General features: G+C 49.4%; 1 protein-coding gene across 1 annotated transcript in view; it reads right to left on the bottom strand.

Annotated features, from left to right (window-relative positions):
- Positions 1-22,519, bottom strand: part of ADAMTS7 (ADAM metallopeptidase with thrombospondin type 1 motif 7) — a 63,990-nt gene that overhangs the window by 35,962 nt on the left and 5,509 nt on the right. The window contains exons 2-8 of the mRNA XM_006073283.4: positions 18,268-18,623; positions 15,999-16,164; positions 14,688-14,872; positions 9,739-9,822; positions 9,274-9,398; positions 7,788-7,937; positions 6,518-6,661 (exon numbers count right to left, since the gene is read on the bottom strand). Of these exons, the coding sequence (XP_006073345.3) occupies positions 6,518-6,661; positions 7,788-7,937; positions 9,274-9,398; positions 9,739-9,822; positions 14,688-14,872; positions 15,999-16,164; positions 18,268-18,623 (1,210 nt within the window). The remainder of the gene's footprint in view (positions 1-6,517; positions 6,662-7,787; positions 7,938-9,273; positions 9,399-9,738; positions 9,823-14,687; positions 14,873-15,998; positions 16,165-18,267; positions 18,624-22,519) is intronic.

Below are 22,519 nucleotides of genomic sequence, written 5' to 3' on the forward strand. Positions count from 1 at the left end.
TCAGGATGGGGAACACATGTATACCTGTGGCGGATTCATTTTGATATTTGGCAAAACTAATACAATTATGTAAAGTTTAAAAATAAAATAAAATTAAAAAAAAAAAATAAAATGGCCACTCTACTACCCAAAGCAATCTATAGATGTAATGTGATACTTATCAAATTACTCATGACATTCCTCACAGAACTAGAACAAAAAATCCTAAAATTTATATGGAACCATGAAAGACTTAATTACCAAAGCAATTCTGAGTAAAAAGAACAAAGCTGGAGGTATAACCTTCCCAGGCTTTGAATAATACGACAAAGCTACAGTAATCAAAACAGCATGGTATTGGCACAGAAGAGAATGGATCAACAGAAGAGAATAGAGAGCCCAGAAATAAAGCCACACACCCATGGCCAATTAATCTTTGACAAAGGAGGCAAGAATATACAATGGAGGAAAGATAGTCTCTTCAGCAAGTGCTGATGGGAAAGTTGGACAACCACACACAAATCAATGACGTGAGAACACACCCTGTCACCATACACAAAAATAAACTCAAAATAGCTTAAAGACTGAAATATAAGAGATGACACCATTAAACTCCTAGAAGAGAACACAGGCAAAACCATTACCAATGTCTTCTTATGTCAGTCTCCAAAGCAATGGAAACAAAAGCAAAATTAAACAAATGAATGAAATAATGCCATTTGCAGCAACATAGATATACCTACAGATTATTACACTAGTAATTCAGAAAGAGAAAGATAAATGCCATATGATATCATTTGTATGTGGAATCTAAAATACAACACAACTGAACATATCTACAGAAACAGACTCACAGACAGAGATAACAGATTTATGGTTAGAGGGGAGGGGACATGGGGGAGAAAAGACTGGGAGTTTGAGACAGGCAGATACAAACTATCATATATACGGGATGGATAAACAACAAGGTCCCACCACATAGGCCAAGGAACTATATTCAATACCCTCTGATAAACCATAATGGAAGAGAATATGAAAAAGAATATCAGATCAGATCAGATCAGTCGCTCAGTCGTGTCCAACTCTTTGCGACCCCATGAATCGCAGCACACCAGGCCTCCCTGTCCATCACCAACTCCCAGAGTTCACTCAGACTCACGTCCATCGAGTCAGTGATGCCATCCAGCCATCTCATCCTCTGTCGTCCCCTTCTCCTCTTGCCCCCAATCCCTCCCAGCATCAGAGTCTTTTCCAATGAGCCAACTCTTCACATGAGGTGGCCAAAGTACTGGAGTTTCAGCTTTAGCATCATTCCTTCCAAAGAAATCCCAGGACTCATTTCCTTCAGAATGGACTGGTTGGATCTCCTTGCAGTCCAAGGGACTCGCAAGAGTCTTCTCCAACACCACAGTTCAAAAGCATCAATTCTTCAGTGCTCAGCTTTCTTCACAGTCCAACTCTCACATCCATACATGACCACAGGAAAAACCATAGCCTTGACTAGACGAACCTTTGTTGGCAAAGTAATGTCTCTGCTTTTGAATATGCTATCTAGGTTGGTCATAACTTTCCTTCCAAAGAGTAAGCGTCTTTTAATTTCATGGCTGCAGTCACCATCTGCAGTGATTTTGGAGCCCAGAAAAATAAAGTCTGACACTGTTTCCCCATCTATTTCCCATGAAGTGATGGGACCGGATGCCATGATCTTCGTTTTCTGAATGTTGAGCTTTAAGCCAACTTTTTCACTCTCCTCTTTCACCTTCATCAAGAGGCTTTTGACTTCCTCTTCACTTTCTGCCATAAGGGTTGTGTCATTTGCATATCTGAAGTTATTGATATTTCTCCTGGCAATCTTGATGCAAGCTTGTGTTTCTTCCAGTCCAGCATTTGTCATGATGTACTCTGCATAGAAGTTAAATAAACAGGGTGACAATATACAGCCTTGACGTACTCCTTTTCCTATTTGGAACCAGTCTGTTGTTCCATGTCCAGTTCTAACTGTTGCTTCCTGACCTGCATACAAATTTCTCAAGAGGCAGATCAGGTGGTCTGGTATTCCCATCTCTTTCAGAATTTTCCACAGTTGATTGTGATCCACACAGTCAAAGGCTTTGGCATAGTCAATAAAGCAGAAATAGATGCTTTTCTGGAACTCTCTTGCTTTTTTGATGATCCAGAGGATGTTGGCAATTTGATCTCTGGTTCCTCTGCCTTTTCTAAAACCAGCTTGAACACCAGGAAGTTCACGGTTCACATATTGCTGAAGCCTGGCTTGGAGAATTTTGAGCATTACTTTACTAGCATGTGAGATGAGTGCAATTGTGCGGTAGTTTGAGCATTCTTTGGCATTGCCTTTCTTTGGGATTGGAATGAAAACTGACCTTTTCCAGTCCTGTGGCCACTGCTGAGTTTTCCACATTTGCTGGCATATTGAGTGCAGCACTTCCACAGCATCATCTTTCAGGATTTGGAATAGCTCAACTGGAATTCATCACCTCCACTAGCTTTGTTCATAGTGATGCTTTCTAAGGCCCACTTGACTTCACATTCCAGGATGTCTGGCTCTAGGTCAGTGATCACACCATCGTGATTATCTGGGTCATGAAGATCTTTTTTGTACAGTTCTTCTGTGTATTCTTGCCACCTCTTCTTAATATCTTCTGCTTCTGTTAGGTCCATACCATTTCTGTCCTTTATCGAGCCCATCTTTGCATGAAATGTTCCTTTGGTATCTCTGATTTTCTTGAAGAGATCTCTAGTCTTCCCCATTCTGTTGTTTTCCTCTATTTCTTTGCACTGATGGCTGAGGAAGGCTTTCTTATCTCTTCTCGCTATTCTTTGGAACTCTGCATTCAGATGTTTATATCTTTCCTTTTCTCCATTGCTTTTTGCTCCTGTTCTTTTCACAGCTATTTGTAAGGCCTCCCCAGACGGCCATTTTGATTTTTTGCATTTCTTTTCCATGGGGATGGTCTTGATCCCTGTCTCCTGTACAATGTCATGAACCTCATTCCATAGTTCATCAGGCAATCTATCTATCAGATCTAGTCCCTTAAATCTATTTCTCACTTCCACTGTATAATCATAAGGGATTTGATTTAGGTCATACCTGAATGGTCTAGTGGTTTTCCCTACTTTCTTCAATTTAAGTCTGAATTTGGCAATAAGGAGTTCATGATCTGAGCCACAGTCAGCTCCTGGTCTTGTTTTTGCTGACTGTATAGAGCTTCTCCATCTTTGGCTGCAAAGAATATAATCAATCTGATTTCGGTGTTGACCATCTGGTGATGTCCATGTGTAGAGTCTTCTCTTGTGTTGTTGGAAGAGGGTGTATTTTATGACCAGTGCATTTTCTTGGCAAAACTCTATTAGTCTTTGCCCTGCTTCATTCCGTATTCCAAGGCCAAATTTGCCTGTTACTCCAGGTGTTTCTTGACTTCCTACTTTTGCATTCCAGTCCCCTATAATGAAAAGGACGTCTTTTTTGGGTGTTAGGTCTAAAAGGTCTTGTAGGTCTTCATAGAACCGTTCAACTTCAGCTTCTTCAGTATTACTGGTTGGGGCATAGACTTGGATTACTGTGAATGGTTTGCCTTGGAAACGAACAGAGATCATTCTGTCATTTTTGAGATGGCATCCAAGTACTGCATATCAGACTCTTTTGTTGACCATGATGGCTACTCCATTTCTTCTGAGGGATTCCTGCCCACAGTAGTAGATATAATGGTCATCTGAGTTAAATTCACCCATTCCAGTCCATTTTAGTTCGCTGATTCCTAGAATGTCTACATTCACTCTTGCCATCTCTTGTTTGACCACTTCCAATTTGCCTTGATTCATGGACCTGACATTCCAGGTTCCTACGCAATATTGCTCTTTACAGGATTGGACCTTGCTTCTATCACCAGTCACATCCACAGCTGGGTATTGTTTTTGCTTTGGCTCCATCCCTTCATTCTTTCTGGAGTTATTTCCCCACTGATCTCCAGTAGCATATTGGGTACCTACTGACCTGGGGAGTTTCTCTTTCAGTATCCTATCATTTCGCCTTTTCATACTGTTCATGGGGTTCTCAAGCTAAGAATACTGAAGTGGTTTGCCATTCCCTTCTCCAGTGGACCACATTCTGTCAGATCTCTCCACCATGACCCGCCCATCTTGGGTTGCCCCACGGGCATGGCTTAGTTTCATTGAGTTAGAGAAGGCTGTGGTCCTAGTGTGATTAGATTGACTAGTTTTCTGTGAGTATGGTTTCAGTGTGTCTGCCCTCTGATGCTGTGTGGGCACAGGATGGCCTAGAGAAGCTATCCCATGTTGAAAGTCAGGAAGAGCAGCGGTGAGGAGATACCCCTTGTCCAAGGTAAGGAGCAATGGCTGCGCTTTGCTGGAGCAGCCGTGAAGAGATACCCCACACCCAAGGTAAGAGAAACCCAAGAAAGAAAAAGAATATATATATGTGTATAACTGATTCACTGTGCTATATATCAGAAATTAAACACATAAATCAATTATACTTTAATAAAATTTTTTAAAAAACAGTATGATACTGGCACAAAAACAGACATACAGATCAACAGAACAGAGAGCCCAGAAATAAAGCCACACACCTATGGTCAATTAATTTCAATAAAGGAATCAAGAATATACAATAGAAAAACAGTCACTTCAGTAAATGGTACTGGGAAAACTGGATAGCTACATGTAAAAGAATGAAATTAGAACATCTGTCTCAAGCCATGTACAAAAAATAAACTCAAAATGGATTAAGGACCTAAATGTAGTACGGGAAACCATAAAACTCCCAGAAGAAAACATAAGCAGAACACCCTTTGACATAAATTGTAGCAATAATTTTTTTGGATCTGTCTCCTAAAGCAAAGTAAATAAAAATAAACAAACGAGACCTAATTAAACTTAAAAGCTTTCACTCAGTGAAAGAAACTATCAACAAAATGAAAAGACAACCTTTGGATGGGAGAAAATATTTGTAAGACATGACTGAGAAGGAGTTAATATTGAAAATATGTTAACAGTTTATACCAGTCAATGTCAAAAAAAAAACAACCAGATTAAAAATATGTGCAGAAGACCTGAATATATATTTTTCCAAAGAAGACACATGAAAAAAGGTTTAACATCATTAATCATCAGAGAAATTAAAACCAAAACAAGGCATCACCTCACACCTCACAAGGTCTATCATCAGAGAGAACACAAATAACAAACGTTGGCAAAGATGTGGAGAAAAGAGGACCCTTGTGCACTGTTGGCAGGACTGTAAATTGGTGCAGCCAGTGTGGAAAACAGTATGGCTCAAAAAGCGAAAAACAGAACTACCGCGTGACCCAGCAATTCTACTCCGGGTATATACGGGGAAAAAAATGAAAACACTAATTTGAAAAGATACATGCACATCAGTGTTCATAGCAGCCCCACTTATAACAGCAAAGATATGGAAACAAACTGTCCATGAACAGATGAATGGATAAAGAATATGTAGCAGATAACGGAATACTGCTCAGCCACAAAAGGCATGAAATTTTGCCATTTGCAACAACATGGATGGACTTAAAGATTTTATGCTTAGAGAAATGTCAGATGGAGAAAGACAAATACTGTATGATATCACTCACATATGGAATCTAAAAAATAAAACAAATAATGATTACAACAAAAAAAGAATCAGATGAGAGAATAAATTAGTGGTTACCAGTGAGAAGAGGGAAGGGAGGAGGGGCAAGTTAGGGACAGGGGATTAAGAAGTACAAGCTATGATGCATAAAATTACAAGGATATATTGTGCGTGTGCATGCATGTTAAGGTGCTTTCAGTTGTGTCCAACTCTTTGTGACCCTCTGGATTGTAGCCCACCAGGCTCCTCAGTCTATGGGAGTCTCCAGGCAAGAATACTGGAGTGGGCTGCCATGCCCTCCAGGATATATAGTACAGCATAGGAAATACAGCCAACATTTTATAACTATAAATGGAATATAACCTTTAAAAACGGTAAATCACGGTTGTACATCTGAAAATATATAATATGGCACATCAACTTTATCTCAATAAAAAAAAACTTGCACTAATCATTTAAATGTTTTGTCTTTACTTAAAACATTAAATAGTAAAATTTGAAATACCATAGCGTCGCACAGAGTCAGACACGACTGAAGCGACTTAGCAGCAGCAAATTAAGAGAACACAATAGAAAGGTAAAGCCATGTATTTCAGTGCCTTCAAGGGCACTTTCTTTCCCGCTTTTCACTGGCCCCCACCGGCCACACGGCCAGCTCTGCACCTCCTCCACCTTCCTTTCCTGCCCTGCTTTGGCTCCTGTAGCCTCACTTAACATCCTGCAGTGCTCTGAAAACCACCCTGCGCTCCTCGCGTCCTCATGCCTTTACCAATGCCTCCTGTACCAGGAACACCCCACTCCTCTCCCCGCTATACTTCTGTGGACTCCCGCGCATCCTTCAAGGTGCTGCCCCGGCAGACCTCGACCTGAGCGGCTCGACAAGGCCCGGGGCTGGGAGAGACTTACTCGAGGAACCTGGTGATGTACTCGCGGCTGCAGCGGGACCAGGTGAGAGGCGCAGCGTCGTACAGGAGCTGTGGAGACATGATGAAAGGCCGTTTCCCAACGGGCTCACAGTCATTGCCGCTTCCGTCATGCTGAATGCCAAAACTGTGTGAGAGCACAGGCCCCAGGGGCGGGTGAGCCGGCGGGAAGCCCGCCAGCCCACTCCCTCCCTCAGGGGTCTGCGAGGTGCCGGGTCCTGGCTCTGCCACCAAACCACCGTGTGGCCGGGGGAAAGTCACACCCCACCTCTGAGCCTCTGTTTCCTTAAGGTAAAACGTGGGTGTGACAACCAGCTGCCCGGGGCCCTCCAGCAGCTGATCCTGAACTGAACACCAGGGACCACAGAGCAGCCGAGCGTCTGGGCTGAGCTGGCCAACAACGGCCAGCCAGGTGGCACCCAGGGGGCCCACGGTGGCCCCCGCAGCCTCACTGGCACCAAGAACAGTCTGACAGGGTTCCTCCCCACCCCAGGTCCTATCTCAAGGCTGTGCAGTGGAGTTAGGGAGTCCGAGCTGCCACGCCACAGGAAAGGTCTCGGAGACCATCCTTGGAAAGACACGAAAATAATTATGTGTGCTGAGCTCTTCCTATGTGCCAGGCATCATACTAAGCTCTTTTCAGAAACACTATCTCACTCAGTCCTCAGTGATGAGCCAACCCCTCTGACCAATAGTGCTCTCTGTGAGCCTGCCCTCGTGGGCTCCCAGACCATCTAAGATGCTGCCATACTCACAGCTAAACAGTCCAGGCACAGATGGCTGAGGGCAGGGGCCATGCTTAGGCACAACAGCCTTACACAGAAGTGTCCAACAGAGGGAGCCTTTCACATCCCTGAATCCAACTCCCTCAACCAACAGGGAGCATACAGAGGCCCAGAGAGGGCAGGGAGCTTGCCTAGGGTCGCAGAGTAATTAGGAATGCGGTGGGAGGTGGCAGGGACCAAGAGTCAAAGATGCAAGCGCTGAGGGCAACAGGGAGGTACAAAGACCCATGGTGACTTTCCGGCCCATCTCAATCCCACTTAAGGCTTAGTCCTCTCCTGTGTAACAGGGAAGCAGCCTGGCTGCGGGGTGGGGACAGGGCAAGGACAGAATGTGGCTAGGTTGGGCTCATTCCTCAAGACAGGGCTCCCTTCCCTGGGACTGCATGGGCCATCAGCCTGGCTGGCTGGTGCCTCCAGGTTGGGAGGTGAGGCTGGGTTCTTAGTGTGGCAGTGGGGGTGGCAGGGTACCTGTGCCCGAGCTCGTGGGCCACGGTGAAGGCCAAGGGCAGGCCCGTGTCCTCGTTGATGTTGCAGCTGCGGTGTGGCTGGCACATGCCCGCCACGTGGGACAGGCCCAGGGTCTCGCAGGGCTGGTTCATGGCTGCACACAGGTCCTTCCTGCACGTGCAGAGAGAAGGGGGCCCTCAGACTGACCTGGCCTGGAGCCAGGCCCTCCCAAGCTGAGGGGGCCAGAGAAGGACCCCTGCTGACTCTGAGGGAGGGTGGGAGCAAGAAGGATGCTTATCCCATCGCTCTCAGACCAGCGCAGGAGCCTTCGGGAAGCAGCGACCCTTATTCACACAAGACACCTTTCTGGGCCTGGGGAGCAGACGCATGCACAGACAATTTGGGTTACTACCCCAGTGAGAAGCTGCTGGAGCTCAGCAAAGGGAAATATTAATAACTCCACCTCAAGTTCAAAAATACTGCCTCTGAACTGATTAGGAGTTGTCAGAGTTGGGGTCATGTTGGAGTGGGGAAGTATGGGACAAAGATTTTCTGGTTATAAAAGAGTAGCACAAGAGATCCTTCTAATGGAACCATTCCATATCTAGACTGGGCAATGGATACAGAAATTACACGCGTGATAAAATTGCAGAAGACTAAACACACACACAAATAAGTGTATGTAAAATTAGTGAAACCTGAGTATGGTCTGTGGATCATATCAGTGTCAATTTTCTGCTTGGGATATAACTACAGTTATGCCAGATGTTGGGGGCTTTCTTGGTGGCTCAGATGGTAAAGAATCTGCCTGCAATACCGGAGTGAAAGTGTTAGTCAGTCAGTCATGTCCAGCGCTTTGCGACCCCATGGACTGTAGCCTGCCAGGCTCCTCTGTCCGTGGAATTCTTCAGGCAAAAATACTGGAGTGGGTTGCCATTTCCTTCTCCAGGGGATCATCCCAACCCAGGGATCGAACCTGGGTCTCCCGCGCTGCAGGCAGATTCTTTACCACCTAAGCCACCAGGGGAGAGCCAGGTTCAACCCCTGAGTCAGGAAGGTCCCATGGAGAAGACAATGGCTATCCATTCCAGTATTCTTGCCTAGAGAATTCCACGGACAGAGGAGCTTGACAGGCTACAGTCCATGGAGTCATCAAGAGCTGGACATAACTGAGGGACTAACACTTTCATTTTCACACCAGATGTTACCACTGTGGGAAACTGGATGAAGTGTAGACGGTACCTCCCTGTATTACTTCTGACAACTGCATGAGAATTCACAATGAACAGCTCACAATGAATATTTACAGTAAAAAGCTCTCCCCAAGTGCTATTGAAATCCTGTCTTGGATCAAAGGTGTGGAAACCCTCCTCGAGATGAGGCTCCTGAGAGCAGGGCCATGTCTGCCCCCCTCCTGGGGCTTCTCCCCGAGGGTCAGGTGGCACCTCCCTCCCACGCAGGCTCTCCCAGCTGCACCCCAGACCCCTCCCCTCCCAGCTGCCAGTACCTGGTGAGCAGAATGGCCGTGTCATGGTGCAGCGGGTGGGCATCCCCCTTCATGTTGATGCTTTTCTGCCACTTGCAGAAGCTCCTCAGAGTGTTGTCTGCGTGATGAGAGATCTTCAGGTCCTCCTGCAGGCAGAGAGCACAGCCACTGAAGCCTCCCCTAGAGCTCTGAAGGGTCAGGCCAAATTCTCCTCCACAGGAAGGTGGGGGACAGAGGCCCAGAGGTGGCAGCAGGCAGACCCGTGGGACCCAGGCCAGTCTCTGGTCTGACCACCCCTCCCAGAGGCACCTGCCAGAGGGGACCTAAGAGAGGGTCAGCCAGGGGTGGGGGTGACAGATGACACTGCTTGGGCCAAGGAGGCCCTGGCTGTGCCCTTCCACACAAGGCGGCTCGGGTGAGTGGCAGGAGGACTCTGGCAGGCGATGCCCATCCCAGGGGCCAGTGTAAGGTCACGTGACTTCCCACCTCCTCATCTTCCAGCAGGATCAGGCGCACGATGGTGATGTGGATGGGGTTCCCGATGCTGGGGTCATGAAACAGACCGGCCACCTACCCAAGAAATAAGGGTCAGGCTGTCACCTCAGATATACAACACAGGCAGCCTCTGCTCACCTCCAACCCACCTGGAGGGATGCACACCCATGTTCATACACAGGGGAGCTCACACAGTGCATGCATCCCATACATGGAAGTACTCACACCTGAACACACACTTCCCCAGCCCAGTATCAGCAGAACCTGGAGGGGACGAGAGGGCATCCCAGGCTCTGGGGTCCCGAGCATCTGTTTGGAATCCTATTCCCCAGCTTGCACCTCCAGATGCTGGCTGGTTGGCCCATCTCAGGGCCCTCCTCTGTCCTGGGCTGGCTCGGGCCTGCTGCCCCCTCTTGCCCTGGGGAGGCTGGGACCAGCATCCCAGGAGTGAGCCCTCTCATGAGGCAGGAACTGGGCACAGCCTGGGGGAGGGATGGAGGCAGGCAAGGCCCATCTTCCCTGGGGCTGACAGCCATAGGGCCAAAAGGTGTGCAGGCCTCTCAGAGGCCCCCAGAGCTAACTCCACTCAGCCCTAAGGCAGAAGGCCATCCCCAAAGATGGACAGCATGCCAAGGTGCAGGGAAATGGCAGGTAAAGCTGACTGTTCTTTTAAAGCTCCCTCAGGACAAGGAAGAAGCCAGCTCATGAGTGGAGACAGGGGTCAATTTCCCAGCAGGCAGAGATGTCAGGACACATCAGTTTTGAGTTGGCTTCTAGCAATTCCATCAAGAAAAATATATTCAAATAGGAATGGAGAAAACATGTACTGTTAAGAGGGCACAAAAGCCCTGGATAAGGGGATGAATCATACTTTCAGAGCTCAAGGTCAGGAATGGTGAAGTCAGTGATGTAGTAATGTGCCTCCCTCACCCCCATGCACATGCTGGGTCCTGGGGGCCCCTCTGCACTGCCTTCCTCCCCGACATCAACCAATTCTGCCTCCAAAATTTTGTCCTCTAGCCCATCTGCAGCCCTGCAGCCCAGCCATTTGTCTCTGAATGCAAACCCAATCACATTATGTCTTTGCTTAAAACCAGTGGGTCTTCACTGTCCACAGGTAAAGGGAAGGTCCTAAGCCTGGTACACAGGCCTGTGTGGTCGGTCCCTGTCCACCTCTATGGCCTCACTCTTCTCCTCAAACTCCCTCACTCCCTGGCTCTAACCACTCTGTCTGGCTTTCTCTCAAAATCCCATGATCCTTCCTACACAGGGCCTTGGCAGATGCTGCGCCCTCAGCCTAGAACACCTTCCCAAGTTATCTTTTACCCTTTCTCCAGCTCTCGCCCCTCCACCACGTCTTCTGAGAGCTTTTTCTCTACCCAACACTCCCAAACCACCATGAACTTGTCTTTTCTAGGACCCCCTCCATCACACGTGCACATTTATCAGTTTCATTAACACCTCTCTTCCCTCCAGACCATAAGCTCCATGGGCTCCCTCTGATCTGTCCAGGTTCCTAGCACATTATGGACTCAAGAAACAGTTGCTGAATGAATGAATGAAGCTCGAACGCTTGTTTTTTCCAATGCATTATCTCATTCAAAAAAAAAAAGTAAAAATGCAAAGAGTCCCCTGGAGAAAATCAAATTAAAAGAAAAAAGTTTTCCTAGACAACATGCAAGTGAGCTTGGCAGCAGACCCCAACAAAGAGGCTCCAAAGGATGAGAAGCCCCTGAGGGTCTGCTAAGACCTGTCCCAGCAACTAGCCCACCTTATGTCCTGAATTAGGGCTGGGACAGCTTCCTGCCACCACAAAGTCCCCCCATTGTCTAGAACACTTTTCACTGTCCCCCCAAGAAGTATGGAGGTGAAACATGCTGGGAGGTACTGGAGGAAGGCAGGGTCATTAACTGTTGACTAAATCAACCAGTGAGTGTCTGTTTAAGCCTGAGGTCAGGGTGGTTATCTCAACTAGATAAACTATACCCAGGAAAGACAAGCCCTATTCTGGTGCAGGCCCAGAGAGCAAGCTGGGGTAGGCAGTGTTCATGAAAGATCTGGGGGTTACCAGTGACTACAAGCTCCCAATGAGCTAACAGTATGACAAGAGCCACTCAAAAAGGGCCCTTGGCCTCAGAGGACATGAACAGAATTGGGGGTGCAAAAATGGGGGAACCTCTCTTGTTATGCTTGGAATAGACCTACCTGAGCTACCTGGGTCTGGCACCCTGACAAACTGGTAACCTGTTGGAGGCCTTGGTAAAGAGGGTGAGGCTGTCCTGAAGGTGGCTGTGGGGCTGAAGAGCAGATCTTCAGTAGACACAACAGCAGCAGCTAACACTGACCGAGCCTAACACACCTGGTCCTCGCGCTGGGAGCGTCACGTACCTTAGCTCACTGAATCTTCGCACCTCTCAGGCAGGCATAAGTATTGCCATCTTACAGATGGAGCAACTGAGGCTCCAAGAGAGGCTGAATACGGGATCGGAAACCCAGATCTGACTGCATCATAGTTTGTGCTCTTAAGTTTGGAAAGTGCTGCCTGCCTCCTCTCTGGAGGACGGATTCTAAACGTGTACAAGTTTGGAGGCTCTGAGGAGTACTGCAGTAAAGTCTGTTACTTTTTTTTAACCCTGTGTTGCCAAACTTTCAAGAGCACCATCTTTCTTCACAGAACATTTATTAGCATCTCTTGGAACAAGTACTTTCCAGAATATTCTTTGAGAAATGCTACAAGGCAGAGCTTCCCAAGCCTGGGATCTTATTCTTGTGCATCCATCACCATGTCCTTGGTACAGAGCTGACACTCAGCACTCATGTCAGCCTTACATGAACAAACATCTGCCCCAGAGGAAAAAGGGGATAAGTTCTCCTCACTCCCACCAACCTGTTCCCTCATCCTTCTAGCACACTCTGGCCAACACAGCTACCCAGCTGTCCCTCTCTGGGGCAGGCTAAGAGGCAGAGAGGACCGAGTGGGGCTTTGGAAGCAGATAACTCTGAGCTCCAGTCCCAGCTCTGCCACTCACCAGTTCTGTGACCTTGAGAAGTTCCTTGGACTCCCTGATCCTTTGTTCCTTTAACTACAAAATGGGGCTGAGGCTTAGATGAGGCTCTGGGTGTGGAACACTGGCCAAGGAGCAGGTGTTCAGAAGGCTCAGCCCTAACACCCAGTCCAGCCCCCCTTGGAGGCTGGCTGCCTGCCACCCATGTCCCTATCATTTCCTGGAGTCTCCTTGTCAGGTATCCAGCACTATTAGCCTCATAGGTGCCTCCACTCTGTCCAGACCAATGCTGGACTTGCCAGCTCACAAAAATTATGACACTGTCCAGAACATGTGACTGTGAAAGCCAGGCCCTCCCTCCTCCAGGGTGGGGCTCACAAGGTAAATGCCTGTGTCCTGTGGGCTTAGACAGGGAGGCGGGAAGAGGTCCTGCTCTGGGGTCAAATCCTTGATGCCTGGCACACAGGGGATGTCACAGGGGAGCCTGGAGGGCTCAATACCGTCCCACATGGAACACTCAGTAAAAGTGAGGCTGATGAACCCAGCCCTGGTGGCTCCAGCCAAGCTCCTAGGCCTCTTTCAGGCTGAGCCTGCGAGGGGAGGATCTCGTGGCCTGGAAACCTGGTCTTGCCCCCCTACCCCACCCCACCCCAGCCAAGGAGCAGGGCCCTGCTGTTCAGCAACAATCCCTCTGGAACCCTGGTGGTTAGTGGCTTGTCTCCCTGGGCAGATGAGGCTAAATGGAGGCTTGGCTGGGCCTTAGAGACCTCAGGTGCCAGGCAGAAGGCTATGGCCTTTATTCCATTAGGAGGAGGGAGCCAACATGGGTGGCCAAGTCGGGCAGGAACTGGCCCAGAGCTGAGCTTGCCAATGCAGACTCGAGCAGTGGGGGCATGATGGCCACAGACAGAGCCCCTTCCTTTCTCTGACCCTTGGCTTCATGGCTATAAAAGAAGTGGCCAGACCTTAGATGACCCAGAGCTTACACTTCCTTGAGTGTTTTGGGGGTGAAAGGCTGATATGGGGGAGGTCACAACACATGACACTGGCCACACCAGCTGCAGGGCACACACACCTGGCCTGCTCTCAGTCACCCAGCCCAGAGGGAAAACCGTGCTGTTCAGTGGGTAGCCTGCTAAGAATGCCAAGGGCAGAGATCTCTTCTCCCCAGGGGTGCAGGAAGCAGCTTGGCTGCCTGAGGCCTCCCACCTGTACAACCTGGGGCAGCAGCTGGGAGGGACTGGCTGGCACTAAAGGAGTGGGAATCACCAGCTTCGACCTGCCACAGTGCCCCAGGGAGGACTTGGGAGATTGGGGCTCCTGTCCAGGTCTGTCCTGGCCTAGCCTTGTGACCTGGGCAAGTCACTCAGCCTCACAGGGTCTAGTTATTTCTACTGTCCTATGGGATCAAGAGAAGTATGCCAACCCTCTTGTACCACCCAAGTACTGCTGTCATCCCCAGTTCACAGCTGAGAAAGCTGAGGCTAAGACAGGTAATGTGGCTTGCCCAAGGTCACAGGTCCTTCTAAGTCTAATGCCTGCTGATGGCTCAGGCAGGGGCTGGTCTGATTGGGCATTTCCACGTCCCCAGTGACCAGCCCAGGTCCCAGCACAAGGTGGGGAGGTGCTTGTTTAGAGTGGTGTGGACGGGCCAGCCAGTCTACAGGCTCCTCCGGGCAGGCACAAGGTCGAGGTTGCTTCATCCCCTCCTCCCCCAACTCTGGTCCTAGCAGCGGGCAGAGGCTGCTGAGCCAGTGGGGTGCCATGACCTTCAGTGGTGTCTCACATCTGCCCAGGTTCTCTCCCAGTGACTCAGGAGCTGGAAGCCTGTACCAGGCATGGAGCCTGGGGTATATACCCTTTGGAGTTCACCAACACACCACCTCCTGGCAGCCCTCACCACCCCCTACCACACGCTGCCTGCGGCAGCCTCACCATGTTCATGATGGTCAGCACGTAGCTCTCGACATTCGGCTGCCCGTGGTACTCCACCATTTTGGTGTCGGCTACCACCAGGGTCTCCACCCACTTCTCTTTGCTGACCGAGCGCCGGAATCGATGCCTCAGCCGCTGCCGCCGCTGTTCCCAACGCTCCCGCCGGGGCTCCAGCTCTGGAAACTCTGTGGGCCCAGAAGGGGTGGGGGCTAGCTGCCAGGAGGCTGGCCCAGGACACATGTCTCAAGGACCTCTCCCCAGTGAGCTCTCTCTGGGTCAGCGGGAACAGTGCTGGGATCAGAGACAAGGGGCCTACTCCCAGTGTGACTCTGCCCCAGACCTGTGCTGTGTGGCCCTGACCTAGTCACTTCCCTTGTCTGACCCTGGAGCTGCCTGACAATAAAAAGATAAGCCTAGCAGCCTCAGAGGATGACTTCGATGGGGCCATGAACATAGTGAAGCACTGAGCCTGTGAGGCAAGCTCCTGGGCCCGTATCTCCCTATGCTGATCCACCCCTGCTGGGGGGTAAGTACCTCCCAGCACACACAGACCTCTCAACCTAACCCCCAGCCTGGGGAGGCTGGCCAAGACCCCAGCCAGTTGACCCCCCTGGAGACCTGCCCCACTGCTCCAGGTTCCCCCCGAGATCAGAAGAGGAAGCACATCTATGAAGCTGGGGAAACTGAGGGCAAGAAGCAAGCCTCGGTGAGTATCTGTCCCAGGAAATAGAGTCCCTAGCCGTGGGCAGCTTGTGAAGCTGGAGCGTTCCATAGACCCCAGCAGCCTTTAGCAGGCAGCTCCTTACCTGGACTGGCCCAGCACAGACTGGCCACTCTGCAGAAGAGGTGCTGGGTGCCACACTCTAGGTCCCCAATAACAGAGGTCAGTTTTTCTGGGGTGAGACCAGCGTGGGGAGGGGAGGGAGGTTCCCGCCTAGCGTAACTGCTGAGGTTGCGTATGGCCCAGCCTTGACTGGACACTCAGGGAAGAATGGCCGCCACAGCTAGAGGTGTCACGGGCAGGGGGCAGGGAGGGGACATGGAGAGACTGAGCCCTGAGGTGGGGAGGTAGATGAGCTGGTGGTGAGAGGAGTCAGTCCAGGGGAGGAGCTGGTGCAGGCCCGACAGGCAGAGGCCTCAGGCCCATCACACATAGAGGGCACAGGCTATGATGATGCGACTGTTGGTTTGTCTGTGTCCCTTCAGTCCAAGAGGAGCTGGGCATGGGGGTGTTAACAGAGGTTTCTAGAAAGGCCCCTCCATGGTCCCAGACTCATCCTCTACCCCAGAGCTGGTAGCAGAGAAACACACCTTTCACCCCACAGGTGCCTGGAGCCCTGGAGTCCCCCGGCTCTGCCCACTTCTCAGGGACTTGGCGCTTGTATACCACATGGGGCTGGGCATGGCCAGGCCGGGCGGGGACACCATCCAGGGGCTCAATGAAGTAGTCCTCATTGGAGAGCTGGAACACACCTTTCTGGGAAAGAAGCACCAGGGTCACACGGGGAGGACTGGCACTCGGCTGCCCTCCCCCACCCCCAGAGGCCTGTCCTGCCCAGCAGAGCCCATCACGCCAACTGACCCCAGACACACTGTGCCTTCCTCCCTCTAGACCTTTGCTCACTTTGCACCCTCTGCTGGAACATCCCTCCCTACCACCTTACCCAGCCAAAGGCTTCTAGGCTGAGCTCAGAAGCCATCAGCCCAGGAAGCTGCTCCATACACCCACCCCACCCCTTAGCCCATAAGAAGTACAAAATAGGTCTGCATCCCCCACATTCCAAAGATAAGCAAGAATTACAATTAAAAGCTTAACACCAAGGGGAAAAAAAGCTTTGGGTTAGTAATGTACAACACGGTGACTATAGTTAATAACACTGTTTTGTGTTTTTGAAAGTTGCTAAGAAAGATTAAAAGTTCTCATCGCAAGAAAAAAAACTATATGTACATAAATTTGTAACTAGACTTATTGTGATCATTTTACAATATATTAATAAATAGGTATCAAATTGTCTGAAACTAATATTTTGATAATATCTCAATAAAAAGAAATTTGATTATCAAAAGAAAAAAAAAGAAAGGAAGGAAGAAATGGGTTTCCTTCCAAATCTAACAAGATGGCCACTGGGATATCCACTGCCACCAGGACACCCTCTTCCTTGGTCCCAGGATCTTCCAGAGAAGGGAAATTGAAAGGGGTGTCTCAGGGATGTTTGCTGGCATTCAGAGAGGCCAGAGGAAGGAGGGGCCTTGGGAAGTATCTTTGAGCAATCCACCATATACTAGGGAAGCTCAGGACTCCAACATGGGAGGTTTTTCCTCCCTCAGACCCCTCCTCATTGGCTCCAAGTCAGCCAGTTGGGTCACTCAGGGCAGAGAACCTGGAGTGCTGGGTAGTGTATCATTAGCTGTAGGGGCTGGAGGCCTGCGTTGACTCCACCACTGGATAACTGAGTGACCTTGGGCAGGTTCCTCTCTCAGTCTGTTCCCTCATCTGTAAAACGGGAACGATGCCCATTTGCGTACTTGTCGCTCAGGCGCAACAAGATTAATTTAACTATATGAAAAGCGAGAAGTACAGGCTCCTGTAAACAAGACTTTCCCAGGCAGCTGGGCTCGCAAAGGCCCAGATACCCTAGAGCAGGGGTCCCCACCCTCCAGGATCTTATGCCTGATGATCTGAGGTGGAGCTGATGTAATAATAATAAATAATAGAAATAAAGTGCACAATAAATGTAATGTTCTTGAATCATCCTGAAACTACCCCCTACCCCCAGTCTGTGGAAAAACTGTCTTCCAGGAAACCCTTCCCTGGTGCCAAAAAGATTGGGGACCAACGGCCCTAGAGCCTGTGAGGTGGGCTATATGTCATGAGCCCATGCCCTGCCACAGCTATGGCTTTTCCTGAGCAATCTGAGCTGAGGCTCCCTGCAGGGAGTAGTGGATGGCTGAGAATGTGTCCCCACCACCCACCCACCCCCACTCCTCCCACACCCGACCCTCCAGAGCTGGGAGCAAAAGGAGCCCTATGCTGCCTGGAGAGGAGCTGCTCTCAAGCAGAGGGAGGCAATTAGGGCTGCACGTGGCTGCCAGCATTACCTCAACTCAGAAAAACCTGGAGGCTAAAGCCTGCTCTCCTGGGAAGCCGGGTAGGGGCGGGGGTTGCGCGATCAAAGTCATAACTGATACTCCTTGAAGATGAGGGACTCAACTGCTTTTTGAGTTACTTAGTCCACACACACCACAAACAAAAAGCGGTTTTCAAAGTCTGGACTGACAGCTTCAACACTATCTGAGAAATTGCCAAAAATGCACGTTCCCCATCCCCTCCCCCCATCTACCCTATGGGACATCAGGTTTTCCACTAGGCCTAGGTGACTCTGGCTCGCTTTAAAGTTTGAGAACCGCTGCCCTAGAGAACAAAGAGGCCTGAGCTTGTTCACCCCATTTTACAGGTGCTAATACTGAGGCTGGAAGGGGGAACTCCAACAGGCCAAAACCAGCAGACAAGTCCTCGGCCAGGCAGGGGGTGGGGATGGGGGTGGGCCCCACGTCCCGCCAGCTCACCCGGCGCACTCACCAGGCCGTCGCAGGCGCTGATGGCCGCCAGGCCGCCCTCGAGCTCGGGGTCCTGCACCTCACCTAGCAGGTGGCAGGCGGGGGCGCGGGCCCGGATGTGCGCGCGGCCCAGGCCGCCCCGCCGCCGCGTCTCGCTCACGAAGCCGGGCGCCAGCAGGTGTGGGTTGGCGGTCAAGTTGAAACGCAGCTCGCGGCCGCGGTACTGCAGCTCGTAGAAGGTGGGCACGCTGGGGCGGGCGGACAAGTCCCTCTTGCGCAGAGCGCGGGGCCACAGCTCGTAGGACAGGAAGGAGCCCCCCGAATCCACACGCACCGGGTGCACAATGTCCAGCGCCGCCCGGCCATCAGCGGCGTGCCCTGCAGGGAGAAGAGCCGAGACGGAGTGGGGAGCGGCCGAGGGGGCGCTGAGGTCCGAGTGCCGGGATTCAAACACCCACCACCTGTGCTGTTTCACCGCTCTGTGCCTCGCTGGCTCCACCCAGGTGATCGCAATAACCTCTTCACAAGTCTCCCTGCTTCCGTTAGTGACCATCTCGGGTTCCTCTCCTCCAGTCTGATTAGCTTTCCACGTGGTAGTCATAGGGGCTCGTTCCAGAGCTGTCAGATCATAGCCTTTCTCTGCTCAAAGCCCTGCAGTGGCTCCCAGCTCACACACAGCAGAAAACTGTTCTAGGGATGGCCAGGGACGTCCTAGGCAAGGATACCCCCGATCTCATCTCAGCTACACCTCCCGAATTCCTCTATTAGGCCACTGGCCTCCTTGCTGCCCCTGCCTCAGGATTTTGCTTTCTTGTTCGGTCCATCTGAACACGCTTCCCTGTTTCCCACATGACTATAAAGCACTCACTTCCTTCAGGTCCTTCCCCAAAGCTTACTCACTTCTTTTTAAAATTGCAACTCCCTGCCTCTCCCTATCCCCCCTTCCCTGCTTTATTTTTCCCCATAGCACGTCTCACATACTGTATCACTTAACATCTGCATTCTTTTTTCTATTTTTCTTTCTCCATCTCCTCCCAGTGTGAACTCTAAGGGGGCAAGAATCTTTAGAGTCTTTGCTGAAGATTTTAAGTGTTCAAGAATGTCTGGAAACTAGCAGTTTCTCAGTAAGTATTTGTGTAAAATCTGTAGAAAGGGGATCGTAACTTGCACTTTGGGGGCTGAAGATTAAATGAACTGATCTACTCCACGTATAGCAGCGCCTGGCCCACTGAATACGATGAATACGACTGAATACGACGGCAATTATGATTATTAGATTATTATTAGCCTGATGGATTTTTTTAAGTGCCTGATGGTTCTTCTGCACACATCTCCAGGCCTCCTGAGATGGGGAGTCAGAGAAGGACCACCCAGGTAGGGCTCCCTGGCCCCTCATCACTACCACTTCAACCAAGCAGCTCTTTCACATTTGAGAGTTAAATGAAAAGATTCCAGGGCTGGAAAAATTTGCAGAATCCTCTCCTAGTCATTCTGTCTGCTTGATTTCCCAGTAAGTCTTGATTCTTAACCTTTTTCTGCCATGGACTCCTCAAAAACATGTTTTTAAGTGTGTAAGATTAAATGTATAGGAATACCAAGGAAATTCATTATATTGAATTAAAGCTGTCAAAATAATTTAAAAAGTAGATGTGAAATCATGTGTTTCTTTCCTAATGCATTAAACATGATCCAAAGACAAGTTTAATAACTATGATGATTTCAAAGTAGTGAAGAGCATCAGCCTTATTTCAAGATACCTGCAACTGTGTTGAGATTTAAAAAAAAGAAAAAGAAGTTTTTTTTCTTGTCCCTATTGGTAGCTTACCTGTCTCCTGAGAAACCTGTATGCAGGTCAAGAAGCAACAGTTAGAACCAGATATGGAACAGCGGTCTGGTTCAAACTCGAGAAAGGAGTACATCAACACTGTATATTGTTACTCAATTTATTTAACGTCTAGGCAGAGTACATCATGCAAAATGCTGGGCTGGCTGAATCACAAGCTGGAATCAGGATTGTCAGGAGAAACAACCTCAGATATGCAGATGATACTACTCTAATGGCAGAAAGTGAAGAGGAACTAAAGAGCCTCTTGATGAGGGTGAAAGAGGAGAGTGAAAGAGCTGGCTTGAAACTCAACACTCAAAAAACTAAGATCATGGCATCTGGTCCCATCACTTTATGGCAAATAGATGGCAGAAAAGTGGAAACAGTGACAGATTTTCTCTTCTTGGGCTTCAAAATCACTGTGGACTGCAGATGGTGACAGCAGTCATGAAATTAAAGGCTACTTGCTCCTTGGAAGAAAAGCCATGACAAACCTAGATAGTGTATTAAAAAGCAGAGACATCACTTTGTCCATTTAGTCAAAGCTATGGTTTTTCAGTAGTTATATACAGATATGAGAGTTGGATCCTAAAGAAGGCTAAGCATTGAAGAATTGATACTTTCAAGTTGTGGTGCTGGAGAAGACTTGAGAGTCCCTTGGACAGCAAAGAGATCAAACCAATCAATCCTAAAGGAAATCAACTAGGAATATTCACTAGGACTGATGCTGAAGCTGAAGCTCCAATACTTTGGCCACATGATGTGAAGCGCCAACTCACTGAAAAGACTCTGATGCTAGGAAAGATTAAAGGCAAAAGCAGAAGGGGGAGGCAGAGGATGAGATAGTCAGGTAGCATCACTGACTCAATGACCATGAATTTGAGCAAACTCCAGGAGGTAGTGAAGGACAGGGAAGACTGGCATGCTACAGTCCATGGGGTCGCAAAGAGTTGGACATGACTTAGTAATTGAACAACAATTGGTAGCTAAATCAGAGATGCTGCTAATACTATTGTGATTTTGTTGCTAATATTTTTAATGGAAGGAAATACTGAATTTCACTTCAAGGTTAGAAAAATTAAAGATGTAATATAGTCCCATCCAAGTTCATGGATCCTCTGAATTTTACCCAGGTCCCTGTGGCTATGGATTCTAAGTTAGGACACCTGCAGGAGAGTCTCCAGATTGCTCCTGGAGAAAGCAGAGAGACGTTCAGAGAGGTGCAGAGACTAGCCTAAAGGCACACAGAAAGAGTAATAAAGTCTCCCAAATGGTTTCAACCTCCCAGTAACGTCCTTCTTCATTCTCAGAGGTCTGTCTCTTGCTGGGTTTCAGTTTCTCCACTGCTAACATAAAAGCTATGACCACCCTAGACAGCATGTTAAAAAGCAGAGACATCACTTTGCCAACAAAGCCCGTCTAGTCAAAGCTATGGTTTTTCCAGTAGTCATGTATGGATGTCAGAGTTGGACTATAAAGAAAGCTGAGTGCTGAAGAATTGATATTTTTGAACTGCGGTGTCGGAGAAGACTTGAGAGTCCCTTGGACTGAAAGGAGATCAAACCAGTCAATCCTAAAAGAAATCAGTTCCGAATATTCATTGAAAGGACTGATGCTGAAGCTGAAGCTCCAATACTTTGGCCACCTGATGCGAAGAACTGACCCATTGGAAAAGACCCTGATGCTGGGAAAGATTGAAGGCAGGAGGAGAAGAGGGCAACAGAGCATAAGGTGGTTGGATGGCATCATCGACTCAATGGACATGAGTTTGAGCAAGCTCCAGGAGTTGGTGATGGACAGGGAAGCCTGGTGTGCTGCAGTCCATGGGGTCACAAAGAGTCAGACACGACCAAGTGAACATGAATTGGACTCAATCAAAGTTTTCCAACTATTTTGACCACTAGACCTAGTCTTCAAAAGAAATCTCACGTGGACACACACACAAAGAAGAGCAGCACTGCTGGGAGTGGGCAGGAACCCCAGGGCTCACGCTCTTGTTCTCTCTTTTCCTTCTCCACAGTTCCCAGGCCCTAAGGAGCAGGTAGGAAACTGGCCCATCTGAGGTTTGTCCCAGCCTCTGGTCCTGCCTAGCTCTGGGGCTTGTCCTGGCTTTATGCCCAGCTCTTGGGATCCTGGCTGCTCAAGACAAAGACTCCTTAAGGCCACAAGAATGCCTGAGTGCCCTGCAGCTGTCCTCCAGAGCTCTCTGTGTGGCTGCTGCTGGGGTGGGAAAGGAAGCCAAGTCCAGCCTGAAGCTCCCTCCAGGCCAGGCCTCAGAAACTCAACTCACCCTCCAATCTGTTTCCTGCCAAACCACTTGAAGAGTGCGCTGCGTGGTGTGGCCCCCCGCACCCCCGTTGAGGACATCCCTCACTGCCCACAACTGCCCCAGTGGGCCAGCCATTAGGGCAGTCCTCTAAGAGCATTCTCCAAGAGGCAGGACACAGGG

This window comes from Bubalus bubalis, chromosome 20 (genome assembly GCF_019923935.1).
Source record: "Bubalus bubalis isolate 160015118507 breed Murrah chromosome 20, NDDB_SH_1, whole genome shotgun sequence".
Lineage (NCBI taxonomy): Eukaryota > Metazoa > Chordata > Mammalia > Artiodactyla > Bovidae > Bubalus > Bubalus bubalis.